General features: G+C 49.1%; 1 protein-coding gene across 3 annotated transcripts in view; it reads right to left on the reverse strand.

The window, feature by feature from the left end:
- DNAJC17 (DnaJ heat shock protein family (Hsp40) member C17) overlaps positions 1-13261 on the reverse strand; it is a 30126-nt gene extending 16865 nt beyond the window's left edge. For all 3 annotated transcript variants that reach the window (XM_025205279.1, XM_025205278.1, XM_014520374.2), the window contains exons 1-6: positions 13127-13261; positions 6551-6620; positions 4344-4402; positions 2274-2361; positions 1694-1776; positions 174-267 (exon numbers count right to left, since the gene is read on the reverse strand). In XM_025205279.1, coding sequence (XP_025061064.1) covers positions 174-267; positions 1694-1776; positions 2274-2361; positions 4344-4402; positions 6551-6620; positions 13127-13204 — 472 coding nt within the window. In that variant the 5' untranslated portion in view covers positions 13205-13261. The remainder of the gene's footprint in view (positions 1-173; positions 268-1693; positions 1777-2273; positions 2362-4343; positions 4403-6550; positions 6621-13126) is intronic.
- Between the last annotated feature and the right edge of the window lie 249 nt (positions 13262-13510).

The following is a 13510-nucleotide window of genomic DNA, read 5'->3' on the forward strand; positions in this document are numbered from 1 at the left end:
ACTATTAGTACCACCTGCCTCCACACGCAGTTCTCACCAGGGTGCCATACAGGAAGCTGAGATGTGGGTGTTTAATGAGTAGGGAGTGGTGCCCCTGCATGTTAACTCATGAAAATTTGGGGGCTTGTGAAGCATTTGGTTTGGACAAAGGCTCCAATCTCATCTGCCCATACCTTGGACTTGCTCTCTCTCAAGCCGGATCTGTTCCTGAATGAGCCTCTGCTGCTCTTCTAACTGCCTGGAGCCCTCTTCACGCAGACGTATGATCTGTAGCCAAGACAAAAAGTGAACAAATAAGGTGCACATATGAGCCAGTTATATCAATGTAACTTACCTGTAACTTATATTGCCTGTAGGTCAGGGTGAGAGCACACAGACAACCAGCAATTCTGTTTTTACCCCATGGTAAGTGAAAGCTAAACCATTAACCCTTTTTACCCCTTTTCCACTGAGGGCTCAGCTAAGACTCCCTCCCCAAACATCTGAGGCCAGGATTATCTCACATAGACACCCCTCTTCCTATGGGCTCACAGAATCGCTTATTCCCAAAGCTTTGCACTAAGCCATACTTCATGCAAATTTATAGAATCATAGAAAATTAGGGTAGGAAGGAACCTCAGGGGTCCAGGGGTTGGACATCCAGTTCAACCCCCTGCTCAAAGCAGGACCGGACCAGCCCCAACTAGATCCCAGGTCTTGTGAACCTCCAAGGATGGAGGTTTCACAACCACTCTGGGTAACTTGTTCCAGTGCTTTACTACTCTCCTTGTGAGACAGTTCCTCCTTACATCTAACCTCAACTTCCCTTGCTGCAACTTAAGACCATTGCTTCTTGTTCTGTCACTGCCACCACTGAGAACAGTCTAGCTCCATCCTCTTTGGAACCACCCTCCAGGTAGTTTAAGGCTGCTATTAAATTCACTCTTATTCTTCTTCTCCAGACTAAATAAGCCCAGTTCCCTCAGCCTCTCCTTTTAAGTCATGTGCCCCAACACCCTAACCATATTCATTGCCCTCCATCAGACTCTGTCCAATTTGTCCACATCCTTTCTGTAGTACAGGGGCCCAAAACTGGACATAATATGCCAGATGTCATCTCACCAGTGCCAAATAAAGGGGGAAAATCACTTCCCTCAATCTGCTGGCAACACACGCAGGTCAGTAGCTGTAAGCTTTCTTGGCAACAAGGGCACACTGTTGGCTCATATTCAGCTTATTGTCCACTGTAACCCCCAGGTCCTTTTCTGCAGAGCTGCTGCCCAGCCAGTCAGCCCCCAGCCTGTATTGGTGCATGGAATTGTTCCATCCTAAGTGCAGCACTTTGCACTTCTCCATATTGAACCTCATGAAATTTGTTTTGGTCAAATCCTCCAATTTGTTGAGGTCTCTCCGAAACCTAGCCCTACCTTCCAGGATATCTACTACTTCCCCAGCTTGATGTCATCTGCAAACTTGCTGAGGGTGCACTCTGTCCCATCATCCAAGCCGTTGATGAAGATATTGAACAAAACTGGCCCCAAGACCAACCCCTGGGGCACTCCACTTGAGACTGGCTGCCACCTAGACAGTTCATTGATTACTACCCTCTGAGCTTGACAATCCAAGTCTAAGCTCACCATCATGGCTATCTGCCCAAAGGGTCTTGCCCACATTTCTGCTAGGAGTGGATCAACCCACAAATGGTTCCCATTACCTCTTGCTCTAATGTTCTGGTTATTTGGAGCTCTTCCTCTTCGCTTACACGAGCTTGGGCTTCTCGTTCCCGGGCTTCAAGGTCTGCAAAACACATTTCCAGTTATTGCCACAGTGGTCTACAAAGCCAAGTGACACGTCACCAGGAGCCAAAACTCTCTACCTAGACTTGGCTGTTCTTATTGTTCCTGCCCTCAACTCTCTTCCTGAAGGGTAGTCCCAACCTCCCATCTACATCCAGGTTCAGCAATGAGCAACTTGCATCATTAATTCAGCAAAACAAGTCCCATGTGTTTAGGAGGTTGGAGTACAGGACCTGAGGATCCCTTCTTCAAACCCATAATTCTATGAAAACTCAAAAAAGGCTTCACCCCATCCCCCTTCTGCTGTTTGCAGGGGTTGATCCCAGGGGGAAATCTGAACAACCGGAGTTCCACAAGGAATGACACAAGAGTTCAGCCACTATGGGGAAAAGAAGTTTAACGGGAAATAGGGAATTCTAGGGGTGGAAGAAATGCAAAAATCTCCCACTGTCTTAGACTTTACCCCATGGAAAAAGGGAGCAGTGTCGATTTTCATACCAAGTTTCACTTTTTTCCTTCTGTCGTCAAGTTTTTGAGTCCTTTCTGCTGCCTGCTTCTTCGCTTTTCTCACTCTGTCATATGCTGCCTGTTTAAGGGAACAGCAGAAAGGATGACATGCTGTAAAACTTGGGGAGAAAGTGAGGCATGACAGTTACTGAGACATTGTAAAACTGGAGCTAGACCTTTTTTCCACCTAGTGCTGGGGGCTTTCATGAAAAAAACTGGATGTCAGCTCAGGTACTCAGAAAACAGAAGAACAAAACAGGACCGACCACTTCAAGTTGTAGCATGGAAAGGTGAAGTGTAAAGGGTGCCAGACCCAGGAATTATCCTAAAATATTTTTGAGAGAAACCATGACCCACCTTTAGAAGTGAGATCATTTTGGTTTCCTGAGCCAGCTATAAGCAACCATTGGTGGCATTGGCACAAAATGAGTCAGAATAATTATTTAATTTACGTCTGATGGTGACAGATTGGAGTTTGCTTAGAGCAAAGTTTTACACTAAAAATGTCTAATATATAGGATAACTTTACTCACAGCTGGATGTATAGCTTGACTTGACTTAGAAGATATTGTCTAATTGGTGACACCTGTAATTCTTCACTAGAAATATCAGATTCAGCAGTTACATAACACAGTATAGATCTTATGGCACCAGCTACAGCTCTGGCTCTTTTACAGGGAGCAGTGAAGTTATGCTGATTTATGTTAGTTGAGAACCTAGCCCATTAATCTTTATAGCATCTCAGTGGTAGGTAAGGCCCTTATCCATCTCAGAGTCATGCACATGTTTAAACTACACATTGCAAATCCCAACTGAACTGAGTGACACACAATGCTACGTGAAGTCAGGCATGTCTTAAAGTATTCGTTTAACTTTAGACTAGGAGACGAGTTTTTTTTTTCCCTTTCTTGACAGATCTTTGGGTGAAGTGGAATTTTGAGGGAGGGAATGGGGCAGGGGAAGGGGGTAGTGCCCAGAGAGGGCGGGGCGTAGGACAGAGCTGCAGGCAGCTTGTCCAGTGGATCAGCGTCCCGGAGCTTAACAATGGCAGTGGGGGTGCTTGAACTGGCTGGGCAGCAGCCCCTGCCCCACTCCCTCCCTCACCCTGGGGGGGGTCTTGATCTACCCACCTACACCCCCTCCCTCCATAGACTTACCTGCAGGGAGCTGCTCTCCACACTGCCCGGCTGCATTCCTGGCTATGTGTATGCATGAGGCCGTGCATATGCATGCAGTGCCCCATGCCTCGCTCCTGGGAGCCCCAAAGCAGGATCCCTTGCAGGGTGGAATGCTGCCCACCTGCAAGGGGAAACCTGCCATTTCCTGAGGGAACCCAGGCATCCGAGGGCCCTGGCCCCGAGGGTGAGAGGGAACAGAGGTGTTTAGGCGCCCTGGCCAGAAGGCATAATTAATTATATTTATTGGTGAACATTACCAGCTAAACTCAACAAAAAAAGCCAATAGCGTATATTTCCCTTTTATCGGTGCCAATCCGATATATTGGTGCACCTATACTAGATTTTGTAGACTTTCTTGGGAAACTGAACAAGATTCATATATAGTAAAGAGAAATGCACCTTGAAATTAAAGAATTCACTGCTCAGTTCTTCATAAGTCTAATCACGACTGTGGAGACAGCAGTCGGGGGATCAAAAGAAATTGCAGGTATTCAGTCTCTGAATCGAAGCCTACTTTGTTTGCTGTTGTTAGCCAAGGACACGTAGTTTAAACATAATATTTCAGAGTTCTCTTCTACTCAGCACACTGTTTCTGATGGAAATATATACATAGCAGATGGGACCCAAAACACTGGCCTTGGTTTTCTGTCTATCCTCATCTGAGCTCTGATGGCCAAAAAGCCATACTGGAACAAGGAACTTCCTTATAAAAAGATGCACAGGATGTAACAGATAATCCTGAAGGCTCAGAGTTATAAAGGGGGCAAAGTATGTGAGACAGGAAAGAAAGGACAACTTCCATTATTTCTCCACTTAGACATGTACACTAACAGATATGAACAATGTGCACATATCACCATGACCAAGAGATGGGCATCCTTACCCTTGCTGCTGCATCGGTTAGTACAGTTAAAGCCTGAGACAGCTGGTGGAAGACTTCCGCTAGGGATAGAGAGGAGAAAAAAAAAACATTTAAGACACAGAAAACCAAGTAAACAGCTCACAGGATTTCTGGATAAGTCTCTGAACAAATAACCCTCATGCAAGGGTTCTAGAGAATTTGAGAGAAAATAATAGCCTCTCCACAGAATTTATAGGCTGACAGACAACAAGGGCATCTGGAATTTAGTTCTATGCATGATTAACAAAGCTTCTGTTTAAAAGAAAAAAAAAGTTTCCAGACCACCTGATTATGATGCAAGTCTTGAATAGATTAATTAAAAAGTGTGAGAACCCTCTTTCATATCAAACTTAATATCATATTTAAGAGTTATTAACAGTCAAACCTAAAGGAAAGTATTCACACTGTTAACTCTCTTAATTCCTGATCATTTTACCTAAAGGAACCAACTGATGTGCTTATCCCACCACCTCAGGTTGCTTCTCTTGCCTACTTGTATGTCGAAAGCCTGTCTTCCTGTCACCCATTCACTGAACCCCATTTCCTCTGTGACAGCCTTTTCACCGCAATTATCAGTTTGAAAAGTCTGTGGCACAGCAAGCTAAAATTTAGCTTAATTAAATATCTGGACAAAGAGCAGGAGCTATGGCACACATGGTGTAGCAGAAAGCCCCCTTTTCCTCTTGCCTGCATTTACTCTCCCCTCTTTGGATATGTTTCTCTTTTTCTACCTTTTCTTCCTTCCTCTCTCTTTCACTTTAAGATAAGGAATTGTGTTTTAAAATTTGTGTGCGTGCATTTTGTATCTCCCCTTGTAGTTTGGTATTTTTATCTATTTGTGTGCCATGGCATTTGTAGCTTATATTTTATACTCCTCACCTTTCAACTTTCAACTAAATGTGTTTTAGTAAGTTATACATTGTAACAATGTTAACAAGGGCAGGAATCAAACTGTCCTTCTCTGTATCAGGCGGGCCCCTGAAAGAGCAAGTGAATCAGTGATTGAATGTGTAACAAGGTAGCACACAGCAATTAACACCTGGGAAGCTGCAGATCAACCAAGGGAAGAACTCAATAGAAGACAATGTAACAACCAGGAAATCTCCTCACTGATCAAGGGCTAGAAGCCCTGGCCTGAGTTAATCAACGCCAGGGACCAACTTTTGGGTTGAGTATCTCCAGATCAACTGCTCCCAGAGCCCTATTCAAAATTCATCAACGGACTCCCAAACCTGCACGTACATGCGGACGACCCCTGGGGCTGACAGATGCCGTCCAGTAGCCACCAAGGGGGGGAAGTCCCACGAGGGTCAATGACCCCTGGATTGGGCAAACCTGAAAACTGGGGAGTCACCAAAGTCTGCCACGGACAGATAAAAGGCAGTGAAAAGTGACCCTCAGTGGTGCCCTCTTGATCTCCAACTCAACCAGACCTGTCCAGCCAGAAGGACCAGCCGGAGACCCCCTTCTGGAAGAGAACACCACGCTGAAAGAAGCCTCAACGACAGACTCCAGCGCTTGTAGGATAGGTATACCTGACTCTGTAGCCTGCTACTGTGTGTGTGTGTGTGTATATATGTGTGTGTGCATGTGTGTGGGGACCAGCCCCAAGGTTTATGATTACAGTGTTTCAATCCGCCTAATAAACTAGAATTTTTAAGGATCCCGAGTTGGACATTTGTAGTCAACAATGGCATTCATTCATTTTAATGTTTAAAACAGTTAAGGTTTGATTCATCTGAATGTAAGTGAAGCTGCTGCAGAATGCAGGGACCCTGCCCACAACTTAACTCCACTTTGCTCAACATACAGTGACTTGCATCTAACAGGGATACAACCTCCTGATAACAGGCACTTCCAGAACATAAACAACAGGATATCAACTTTCCATTAGAATAGAGATAAAGAGTTTTCCTATCTACAGGGAGATTTCCAGGAACAGAAATGAGAATTGTATGCAGCTCCCATTTGAGCTGTACATTTAGCCTCAGGACTCAGTTGCCGTGTGCTGCTGAACACGTTTCCTACCCACCAACAGATGTGGATACACTGCATGATGCGCAGACGTTTCCATGGGTTATGGGCAAAAGCAGAGCTGTGCTACAGCAAACAAATATGAACACTCCCTGTATCCATGCAGCTGGGACTGACAGGGAGAACCTGTTTGTATACACACACATTGATCTTACCTGCTTTAGGATTATCTGGGTTCTTATCTGGATGGCAAGTCAGGGCCTTTTGTCTGTAGGCTTTCTTAACCTGTAGGAGCCAGAAAAGAGATTCACTGATCAGAATGACCCTCCAGAGCGAGAGGTATCCATGACAAAAGCATGTATGTCATTTTTTTTTGATTTTCTAATCAAGTGCATGGATTTTATTTAAACTCAAGCACTTCACTTAAATAAATGAATTACGGTGAAGGGCCAACGCATACTACTGGGCTGAAAGATTTAGAAAATAATAATAAAAGGCATAAGGAAACAACTGGTAGCTAGCTAACTACAAGAAAATATCCTTCTGCAACAACAAGAGACTGTTTAAGGGCCAACATGCAACCTCCCTGTAGCAGTATCTTTGCTGATTAACATCATACTGCAACAAAAAAACATTCCAGTCCAAGATGCCAAGTACGCAGGGAGCCACATCTGAAACCAAAACGAGTTTCTGAAGGATAGAAATTTCACTCCTACATACAGCATGTTACAGTGATACAAATCTCAGGGTCAGAAATAACTGGAATAGCATAGCCAAGACCAGGTCTAATTAACTGACTGGAAGACTGTATCTCAGTGTAAGGTGGAAGAGGATGTTCTTACAGATGTGCCTGGGGGGTATAGCACATAACATACAGTGCAAGGGTTTGGCAAGGAAAAGAAATTCTGGCCAAAATATGTAGTATTAGTAACTGCCATAAACCCAGCTAGGGAGATAGTGCTAGAGAGATGATGAACATACTGTATTTCTGACACTTCAGAGTCAAGTCAACAACAGTTTTCTAGACTAAGTCACTGAGCAGGATGTTAATCATCTGAATTCTCTTTACCATTTGAAAATGCTTTGTGCAAGAAAAGAAATGCTGCAAGAAAGAAGAACAGTGTCTATATAACTGCAAAGGAGGCCTTTTACAAACTGGGAAAAGGAAACCTGTTGTATTCAGACACCACCTGGTGGACAAAAATGAGAGGCTAACAACATGTGAGGGGCTTGGCAACCTATGGCTCATGGGTCACATCCGGCCCACTGAGCTTTTGAGTCATGGCGTCTGTGGTGGGGGAGTTCTCCCTGCACTGTAACGCAGCTGGGAGCCCGAGGCATCAGCAGAGGAGGGCTTTCTCTGCGCTGTGCCAGAGCCAGGCGGCAGGGAGAAGCAACAGAGTAAGCCAGGCCCCAGCGTCTGCCTGCCTCAGACCTGAGCTGGGTCATTCCAACCCCCTGCTGGAAAACATTGCTGATCCCTGCAATAGCCCTTTATTGGGAACCTATTGGCGAGACCCCACTAAACAAAGTAAAGTCTTCTCAAATGATAAGTCATCCACACCATGGACAGTCAAAAGAACTTTCCCATATAATGACCTCAGTGAGAGCTTCCAAACACCTGGCCCACCTAACCATAACAACTCCCCTTCACCAACTGCTTTGATGAACAAAGGTTGCCCAGACGTCTGAGTTGTTTCAAGTATTTGAAACAAAGCTTGCACCCAGCGCAGGGAAGATTGCTGCTGCTGCTGGCCCAAGGCAGCAGTGGCAGCCTTCCGCCATCCAGCGTGCAGACCTGGCGGCCTACACCCCACAGGAGGAGTCTGGCACAGCTGCACCAAACACTGCCTGGCAGGGGTGAGCAGGGGCGGGGGGCTTTCCTCCACGCTCAGCAGCAGGTTCTGCCCAGCTTCTGCTGCAGCTCAGCCCCAAGGGGTGAGCCTGGAGCTGGCATGGGGCCCAGGCTAGCAGCAGCAGCGGGTTACGAGCTGGTGCTCAGCATGGGGAGGAGCGGCTGCTCCCTCTCCCAGTGGCCAGCACCCTGTGCTGCAGCCACTTGGAGCCCACATGGGGCTGCCTGTGCCTGCTCTCTGGTGTTGTGGAGGAAAGGCAGGACAGTCCTGCCCAGGGGAGCAGGCCCCTGATCTGCGTGCTAGATGACAGGAGGCTGCTGCTGCTGCCTTGGGCCAGCAACACCACCAATCTTCCGGCGTTGAGCACAGGCTGAGCCCAGCATCAGTCCCAGGCAGCAGCAGCAGCCTCCTGTCATCTGGCGCACAGATCCAGGGTCCCGCACCCGAGAGGAATACGGCACAGCCCTGCAGCCCTCCCCTGATCTGTGCGCCAGATGACAGGAGGCTGATGCTGCCGGCTGGGATGCTAAGTAAGCCCAGCTTTGAAACTTGAAATGTTTTGAGTGCCCTTGTTTTGTTTCAAAGCTGTTTCGAAGGCTTTTGTTTCGTTTCAATTTCGTTGTTTCGAGCTTGAAATGCATCAAAACAGCTTCGAAATGAAACACCCGGCAAAATTTCACACAGCCCTACTGCTCACGTCACTTTAACAAGATTAACTTTGTTCAGCAGAAAAGTTGGTATTTACAGTTTCCTTATTTACTTTCTATAGGAGAGTCAGTTTCCCCATTTGTTTCTATAGATCTTTAACACAGGAAAATAAGGAAAAAGAAGAAGAAAGAAAACAAAACAAGAAAAATGCAATGGTGAAACCTCAATATCGACAATTAGACTGAAGAACGGGTATGGGATCTGATGCTACTTTAAATCTATTGCGTTGCCAAAGAATATTTAAAAGTTTAACATTTCCCTCTCAAGGGCTGTAAACAAACACCAGAAGTGAAATTCTGCCCAGGTGAAGTCAATGGAAAGTTTGCTATTGACTTTAGTGGGACAAGGATCTCATCCCATGTACTTAAGACAAGGTGACAGAGGACATAACAGCAACTACAGGGTAGACTACAATCAGCAAACAAGGAAACACTATTAAGGAACACAATCAACAATGAGTAAGAATGAGCAATGCAACACTGGCAAAACTCCAAATGCCATGCTGGTTATTAATAAAAGTATCCAAGGCCAAACAAGAAAAATTACTTCACACAATTAACAAACAACCAATACCCAACAAACAGTTTCTAAAATACAGGTAATTACTGTAGGGGGGGGGGGGGGGGCGGGGGGGGGGGGGAGCCACCACTGCTGCCTCGGGGGGGGGCGTGAAGAGAAGTGGGGGAAAGGAGTATGCTACAAGGCGTTAAAAACATGTAGCCCCACAAGTTATTCTGCTGTTCCTTTCGTCACGTTCAACCTTTGCTCCTGCGTTTCCAAAGAGGGAAATAATACAGATTGGAAATAAGGACGCTGGTTTATCACAGATAAGGCCGCCACGCCATGCACAAACCACAACAACCCTGAGACTGCTTTAATTTACACTGAGGCTGAGACAGGTCCCCACACAACCCGGGAGCCTAGAGAAAAGCTGAGGTACCATAAAGCAGCCGGTTGCTTTCCTGATCTGGGGACAGCCACGTGTGGAATGAAAAGCTGGACCCAAACGCACCTCTGGATCCTACCACTAGGCTGAGCAGAAGAGCAGCTATATTAGGTGCACTGTCACTTCGTATCCAGTCTGTGCTTTAGATCCAACCAGCAGCCTGAAGGCGTGAGGGGTTAACCTGTGCCAGCTGCTGTTCCCCCCATCCCTCCAGCTGGAGGTTCAGCCTCCGCCCCCTCACTCCAGCCACCCCGTTCCTGCCCTTGCCCCAAAGAGCCTCTTGCTGAGGTTTTGGCTGCACTGCTCTGCTTGCCTTTTCCTTGGTGCACTCCCCACCCCTGGCCCCACCAAGACCTCCTGGTCAACCTCCTCTGCTATGTTCTCAGCAGCCCCATTTAAGGAAGGCTTCTAGCTTTACATGGCCAGCCCAGACCCACACTGTCCTGAGGGTAAAACAATGGGCCGGCCAAATCTCCAGCCAGAGATTTGTTTATTTATTTATTTTTTAAAAATGTATTTTGTGTTCCAGGTCAAATTAGCCAAATCCACTCCAAATCATATCAACTGAGCAGAACTCAATCACTCCAAAAACCATATCGACTGAGCAGGCAGAACTCAATTGTTCTAAATACCATGTATGGTGCTGCAACTGATGAGCATCCTTCATCCCAACCTCTCACCCTGGGACTTCGCATGCTCCCAAATCCATTGGCAGGCATCCTATGTGCAGGTCCAAGCCCAGGGCTCTTGGGGTGCGGATGCCCCCAGATACTACAGGTAAGCATCCTCCATCGCAGACTCTTTAGTCCGGGGCTTCAGATACTCCCTACACTAGATCTTACCCCACAAGCAGTGAAAAGGTAGGGTTGCCAACTCTGACTGAAGCTATTCCAGGAGATTTTTTTCCCCAACATGACATAATGTCATTAATAGGGGTGCACTGTTAGAGATTTTTTGGGCTGATGGCCAATTTTTAACAAGCCATATCGCCCAATACCGATCCGATTGCCAATATGCAGCCAGGCAGTTATGTGGCTGGTAAGTCTGCAGTGGGGGAAAGGGCGATGGGGGAAGGGGCATGGGGGGGCACAGATCGAGGCCCCCGTGGTGAGGGAGGGAGTGGGGCTGGGACAGGCACTGCTGGGCAGAGTGCGGGACGAAGCCGAGAGTGGCTGGGGGGTATGGGGGTGGCTTCTGCTGCTGCGTACATCCCAGATCTGTGTGCAGCATGAGGGGCATGTGCCCCTGGATCTGCGCGTGGGGTGAGGCTGGGCTGCCACTGCAGGCTGGGGCTGGGGTGGTGCTGGGTGGGGCTAGGGTGGTGCTCTTCCCAGCAGGGGATGAGCCAGGCTGCACTCAAGGTGGGTGGTGGCAGAGCTGGGAGGGGCTGCAGTCACCCCAAAATTTGCCATAGCCCCTGTCCCAACATCACCGCCACCCGCCCCGAGTGCAAATCTGAAGGCACTTTCATAGATTGTTAGGGGCTGGAAGGGACCTTGTAGAACATTGGGTCCAGTCCCCCTGCACTAGGCAGGAAAAGACAACCAGTGGGGTCAAGTGACCCCAGCAAGGTGACTGTCCAGTCTCCTTTTGAAGATTTCCAGAATAGGTGACTGCACCACCCCTGGAGGGAGTTTACTCCAGCCTGGACACCCTGACTCTGAAGGAGTTTTTCCTGAAATTGAGCCTGAAGCAGCCTTCCAGGAGTTTGTACCCATTGCTCCTGGTCTTCCCCAGGGGTGGCCTGGTGAACAGCTGTTCACTGAGTTCTTGATGTACTCCCCTAATGCAGCAGTAAGCTGCTACCAAGTCCCCTCTCAGCCTTCTCTTTGTAGGCTGAAGAGGCTCAAGTCCCTCAGCCTTTCCTCGTACGGCTTGTCTTCCAAGTCCCTGATCATACAGATGGCTGTTCTCTGGACCTTCTCAAGTTTTTCCACATCCTTGCTGAAGTGTAGTGCCCAGAACTGGACACAGCACTCCAGCTTCAGCCTTACCAGTGCAGAGTACAGTGGGAGTATCACTTAGTTTTGCATGAGATACAACAGTTAATGATTGCAAATGTGTTGTTTGCCCTGCTGGCCACAGCAGCACACTGCTGGCTCATGTTCATACAATGGTGGATCACTACTTCTAGGTCCCTTTCGGCCGTGGCGCAAGTCAAATTGTTGCCACCGAGCCTGCAAGTATTTTGGGGATTGTTTGCCCCCAGATGGAGCACCTTACACTTCTGAGTGTTGAACTTTATCTGGTTCTGGTCGGCCCAACTCTCCAGCCTGTCCAGGTCTACCTGTATCTGCAACCTATCTTCTGGCATGACCACGCTCCTCCGTAACTTGGTGTCATCTGCCCCACCCTGTAAGAGCCACTTGTGGCTCTGTCCTGCACTCCGCCCCGGCTGTGCAGCACCTGCCCTTGTCCTTGTCCCTGCCCCAGCCCCACTCCCTCCATCACCAGGGGGGCCCCACCCCCTCCTTCACAACAGATTTACCAGCCAAACCCAGCTGCTCTCCACACTGCTGGGCTGAGCTCCTGGCTGCCTGCATGCTGTGCTACAGCTGCACAGACATTATTGGCCACATCAGCCATAAAAAGGCATAAAAAGGCAATTACCAATAAGGTCAATTTTCCTCATATTGGTGCTGATCCAATATGTGATCCACATATCGGTGGACCTCTAGTCATTAATTGTACTGTTCAACCTGTTCACAATATCAATCTCCTGGATTGCTTTCAGTAGTCACCAGGGGCTTGATGCAGATTCTGGTAGATTCCTGGGGGCCAATCCGGGAGGGTTGGCAACCCCACAGAGAAGTGATTTGTCCACTGGTGCCCCAAACTCGTTGGAGGGCCAGAAGGTGCTGCCACATTACGTGCCCTGGCAGTGCCCCTTGCCACCCCTCCTGCCCCAGCCCCGCATCTGTGCCGGGGCTAGGCCCGCCGGGCGTCATGCACCAGGCAGCCCTGGCCCGGGGGACTAGAGGACCCCGGCCCGCCAACGTTCTTCTCATTTGCATGGGCCCGCCCCTCCAAGGAGACGTCGAGGATGTACGAGGAAAGTAGGGATCACGCCGGGTGCCTGTGAAGTCACGCACGGGGAGGAAGTGGGGGTACAACACATGCGCAGTGTAACCGTGGGGCAGAAGCCGACCGGGGCAGCGCTGGGGGAGGTGTGGGGATAAAAGCGACCGCAGAGCAGGCCCCGCCCCACGCACGCCACAGGGGTCGCTGCCCCGCGCCATCCCCAGGGCCTTGGGCCCCGGCGGGGTGGGAGGGCCCCTGACCTCCTTGTCCGACGCCTTCTCCGCGACGCCCAACAGCGCGTACAGGTCCCGCTCCAACATCTCCTTATCGACCGCCATCGCCGCGGCCGCCCGCGAGTCCCCCGCGCACTGGCTGCTGGGACTTGTAGTCTCTGCGGCCTCGACCTCGCCCGCGATTGGCGAAGTCCTAAGGAGGGCGTCGGACTACAACTCCCGCCGGGCTACGCGCGGCCATTTCGGAAGCGCTTCTTGGCGGAACGCCGGCTCCCGCCAGGCTGTGCGCGGCAGGCGCGTGCCCTGGGCAATGTAGTGCTGGGGCGTTCGGCCCGCAGTCTCTGCGGGCGGTGGCCGGGGGGGAGGGGACTACAACTCCCGGCAGCCCCGGCGGCTCCGGGGGCGGTGGGA

This window comes from Alligator sinensis, unplaced genomic scaffold (assembly GCF_000455745.1).
Source record: "Alligator sinensis unplaced genomic scaffold, ASM45574v1 scaffold108_1, whole genome shotgun sequence".
Lineage (NCBI taxonomy): Eukaryota > Metazoa > Chordata > Crocodylia > Alligatoridae > Alligator > Alligator sinensis.